The 4,881-nt window shown below is 41.3% G+C and overlaps 1 protein-coding gene across 1 annotated transcript; it reads left to right on the plus strand.

Moving 5' to 3' along the window:
- The first annotated feature begins 1,653 nt into the window (after positions 1–1,653).
- Positions 1,654–3,207, plus strand: LOC147626219 (UV-B-induced protein At3g17800, chloroplastic-like). Its single transcript, XM_086816360.1, has 2 exons — positions 1,654–2,154; positions 2,248–3,207. The coding sequence occupies exons 1-2, from the start codon at positions 1,772–1,774 to the stop codon at positions 3,002–3,004; spliced, it is 1,140 nt and encodes a 379-aa protein (XP_086672486.1). The 5' UTR covers positions 1,654–1,771; the 3' UTR covers positions 3,005–3,207.
- Positions 3,208–4,881: the final 1,674 nt, after the last annotated feature.

Raw genomic sequence — 4,881 nt, forward strand, 5'->3', positions numbered from 1 at the left:
AGCTTGGTGTTATATAAGAATTATATTCAGATTGTGTAGCACTCATCCATTGTTCAGATTCCTTTTCTTCACACATCAAAGGGGATAAGTTACTCTTCATTACACAAACTAGTAATAAGAGCATGACTTGCATCAACATAAGATGCAAGATGAGACATGCACATGTTTTACTAGGCAAACAAGTGGCCAATTTATTTGTCACACATAGTGTTTACACCAGCCATTTTGGCACTTAGTGTTTGCAGTAGCCAATTTGGCATACTTTTTGACTCCTCAATTTTCCCTCTTTCCTCATCAAATGCATCGTCCACATTTGTCTCATCAATAGACTGATCGGTGGGCTAAAAAACATGCTGATTTTTAACTTGTGTGGACTGGTTTTCAGCATTCCTTTGTGTACCCAAATACTCTACATCAATGTGTCCTACATTGAACAATGAAAGGAGAGTGTTGAATAAAACCTGCAAAAATACATTTTACTGTTTTTTACATGAAATCAAGGGTTGAATTGCATCTTCCATAAATACATCTCTACTCACAAGAATCCACTCGGTAGCAAGATGATAGAGATGGTAACCCATTAGGAACTCAATGGAGTCTTCTTGGGCCCTTTTATTTGGCAGTTTAAGGGAGTCAAACCTTTTCTCTTAAGAAGAAACGTTTTCTAATTTGAAGCTTCAAAACGGCTGCTTTATTCGAATTTGAATTTTGGGAGGCAAATGGAATTTAAAATCTAGCGGATAAAACCATATCATGTAACATATCTATGGAAAGCTCTTGATGTGTAGATCACGGATCTGTAATCTCCGCTCAAATCGGAGCTTGTATGTAGAAGTTATGGAGGTTCGAAAATTGTAAAATTGCCCCCCTCCCCCCCCCCCCTTTGGGGGGAAAAGTGCACCCTTTGACCACTCTTACACCTCTCTTACAAACCCATGGTTAATGAAACTGTTTTAGGAAAAGTCTAAGCAATTAGGTCTCCTAGGGCTATGCTTAAGGGAATAATGAAACTGTTTTAGGAAAAGTTAATGACAAAAACGTTTTTTTTTTTGTTTGAGTCCAAAAATGGCTTGTGCTACCCTTATCCTTGGCTAGAAAAACAAAAAAATATATGAAATCTTGATAATCAAGAGTGTATAATAGTGTTTCAATGTTCATAATCCCATTTTCAACATTTGAAAACAATAGCACATGTTGAGAAATGTCAAACTAATAGTTTGATATCAATGGGCCGTCTAGTTTGAGCACATGTAATAAAAGAAGCCTTTTAGTAAATACAAACGAATGGAGCTTGATTGAATCGAAAAAGAAAGGCCCCACTAGAAAAAAAAAAAAGGCCATATATTGTCATGTGTGAATAAATATGTGTAACAAAAGACGTCAATGTGTCCATTCTCTAACGTTGAGATTGGAGAGTATTAATATGCTTTCCCAGACAGTTGTTGTTGGTCTAGCCTCTTTTTACTCGTAGTAGTGTAAAGTGTAAGCCAACTGTCTGGGAAAGCATATTAACGTGTAAGCGTTAACGTCACCAGTGGGCAACAGACACGTATCTCTTTTCTCTTCTCTTTTTTGCACGCGACTCCGTGTGTTATAACACGCCAGCCTACTCCGTGTCTTTTCTCTTCTCTCTTTTTTGCACGTAACGAACGATCGAGCACTGAGCTTGATTGTATTCGTCTTTGATAAAGAAAGCTCAAATTCCCTTTGTAACTACTTCTTATGGGGCTGATTAGTTCCCCCCCCTGTCTTTCATTGCAGTAGTAGATCAATGCTCTCTCTCAATGTAGGCGATCACACCACCGGGCCCCAATGTGCTCTAGTGGGCAAGCCTAACGCCAGATTGATTGAAGGCCTAGCTATTAAGCATGCGCTTAACAGAAAATTAAGCCTAGCAATATCTGCACAATCTTGGAAGAAGCTGAATGCGGATGCTGCAGTCGATGATCAGAGAAACATACGTCGTAGCTTGGCCCCTCTCGAGATGCAGTCCTACCAAGGGAGGCTGTTAATGGCGATGATCACTCAGCGTCAGCCACTTGAAATGATCTCTCGAGTTGCCTCGCAGCAATTGGAGCGCCTGGCTGCCGCATCCGCATCCGCATCTTCATCTCATACCGAGCATTTCAATGCCCACGAAGGTATTCTTTACAGGTAATTAAACACTTTTAATATATCGGGCGCAGCTCGATTAGAGGACTATTATTGAGTATGTTTCAATTAACGACCTAATTCATGCATGTGCAGAAGGATTGCCGAGATAAAAGAGAAAGAGAAATCGAGAGCTTTGCAAGACATAATGTATGCACTCGTGGCGTCTAGGATAGTGGACGCCATATTGGCATCGCCATCAGATCAGTCGATAAGCACACATTCATCAATTATGGTGGAGAACGCCATGATCGCAATGCTAGATCAGCCCTTGCTGCCAGATCAGCACCACCATCGTGATGATAGGTTGCAAGCCATACACTCTCTAGATGTGAAGCCTCTGATCGAGGAACACGTGGCCATGGTTATCAATGGGAAGGATCGACCCAACCATTCTTTTGAGCTGCATGCATTCGCACGCGTGTGCAAGTTCGAGATGGGCAAGATGTACGCAGCCTCCGTGATGCATGGATACTTCCTCACACGTGTGCACCAGAGGTTCAAGCTTGACCGAGGGCTGGAGTTAGAGGCGGGCCGTTCTATGGGGCTCGCCACCATCAAGGCTTACATGGAGGTTGGGTTTGATGCAAAGACCCTGCATCAAACGAGTAGAATGACATGTACCCACAGTGTGGATGTGATCGAGCGGCATGTTGAAGCACTATTTGGCAAGGTCCCCGTTCACAAGCTAGAACATAGAAGACCCCTACACGGCTCTACCACCACCACCATGAACATACAGCTGAGTTTCGTCAAGAGCCTCATCCTTGAAGCATTGGCATTTGGTGCACTCTTGTGGGACGTGGAGAACAATTTCATCCCCCAATTTTTTCCTCTTTGCCTTGAGGATTAGAGACCCCAAATAAAAGATCTTAGGGGGGAGGGGGGGGACTATGTTGACAAAGGTAAATATAAGTGCTCTTTGGCTAGGCCTCTTTATCATTTGGTATATTTGGCATATTTACAATTGTGTTCCTTGTATCCTTGCAGTGGGGCACTCACTCTATACAAATGTATAATATCACATGAGTTAACCACCAATATATGAGCAATATATATAGTGTATACAAGAGGTGTATTAATAGGACTCCTTTAGAGTACGAACTATACTGTATTAATGGGGAGCAGCTGATAATATAATGTTTTGCTAATGATTCTCTCCTATTCTTGCAAGCAAATAATGAGAATGTTAGGAGAGCATTGGGGATCATTCAGGATTTTGCTGATGCCTCAAGATCCAAATGCAATATACATAAGTCAAAAATCACAAGTTTATTTGAGGATAATGACTTTGATCTTGAGAGATGGGGTTGTGAAGTCATCGGAAGAGGACAAATATTTAGGCACCTTGGGGTACCATTTGGAGTGGATATAACTAACAAACAGCTTACTGATTGGGCTCTAGACAGGTTTCAACAGAAATTTAAGACGTGGGAGGGTATTAGAGTCCCATTTCATGATAGAGTAGCCATATGCAATACAATATTAAATGCCTATATCATGTTTTTATGTCCAATATTAAACTTTGGGAAAAGCCATTGGCAAAAAACTATAAAACCCATTAGAGAGTTTCTATGGAGGAATGGAAACTCTGGTAAGCAGAACCTAGCTTGGCTGGCCTGGATAGATTGACATTGCCCAAGGAAGAAGGAGGCCTTGGCATTCTTCACCTCCCTTCTCATACAGCTGCCATCATTGCACTGCTGCTTTCTAAATGCCTACAACAAGAGGAAACCTAGACAAAGATGCTTTAGGGAAATTGTTGAAGGCCATCATGTTTGTTCTTGAGGTAATTGGTAAGGACTAGATTAGAAAGACAACTTATTTTCACATGCTCCTTTGAAAATTACAATATCAACCTTGGCTAAGATGTTCAGTAGTAGCAAGTGGGAAGAGAACCTTACTCTCACAGTGTGGGAAGGATGCACTAGGGCCTCAGGGAACTCTTTGCTATGCCTTGGGATATGGTGGACTCATAAGTTCAATCCTCCTCTTGCACTTTAGGATCTCAAAATTGCTAGGAGGTTGAATAATAAAGGGCTTAAGAAGCTATCTGACTATTGGGATAGGGTTTTGGTGGGATGGAAAGAGCCTGAACAGATGGATGAGGACTTTAATCTGAATTACAGGGAAGGGAAGCTAGTCAGAGTTATACTAGAAGAGTTACAGAAAGGCTAGGTATCCACTGCTCAGGATGACACATGTTCGGTTAAGGACTGGACCTAGTTTAATGGGACTAAGCTTGATATAGGGTGAACACTAATTGTGTATATAAGAAACTTAGAAAGACTGAGGATAATGTAGTATACTGTAACAAGGTCTGAAAAACAAGCTGGGGTCCTCACAGCTGGAAGAAAAGTTGAAAGAGTATCTGGGATCTGGATATTCCTACAAAAGCCCAAACTTTCCTATGGAGGGTATGTATGGGAGCCCTTTGCTTGGGAGTCAAGCTAATACAAAGGAACTTCACTAGTGGATGCTGTCCTAGATGCAAAACTGCTATTAAAGATGGGAAACATGCATTTTCGGATTGTCCAGCTATTAGAGGTACTTGGGCCAAAATATGCAGATAGGTGTATAGTTGCATTGGGATACATGGATCTTGGGAGGACAGACTGCGTGGGAAATGGACTGCTAAAATGAGGAATGTGTTGACTCTGTGTTTAACATTATAAGATTTTGCTGTCTGTGGGAAAATTTGGAACAAATGCATTGTTTTTCAAAAAGCTG

The sequence above is a fragment of the Cibotium barometz genome, chromosome 22 (genome assembly GCF_041138505.1).
Source record: "Cibotium barometz isolate CiBa-2024 chromosome 22, ASM4113850v1, whole genome shotgun sequence".
Lineage (NCBI taxonomy): Eukaryota > Viridiplantae > Streptophyta > Polypodiopsida > Cyatheales > Cibotiaceae > Cibotium > Cibotium barometz.

Excerpts from the sequence above, each read along its gene's own strand:
- LOC147626219 (XM_086816360.1), top strand. The coding sequence starts at position 1,772 with ATGCTCTCTCTCAATGTAGGCGATCACACCACCGGGCCCCAATGTGCT. Across the intron at positions 2,155-2,247 it reads CACGAAGGTATTCTTTACAG|AAGGATTGCCGAGATAAAAG; the intron begins GTAATTAAACAC and ends ATGCATGTGCAG.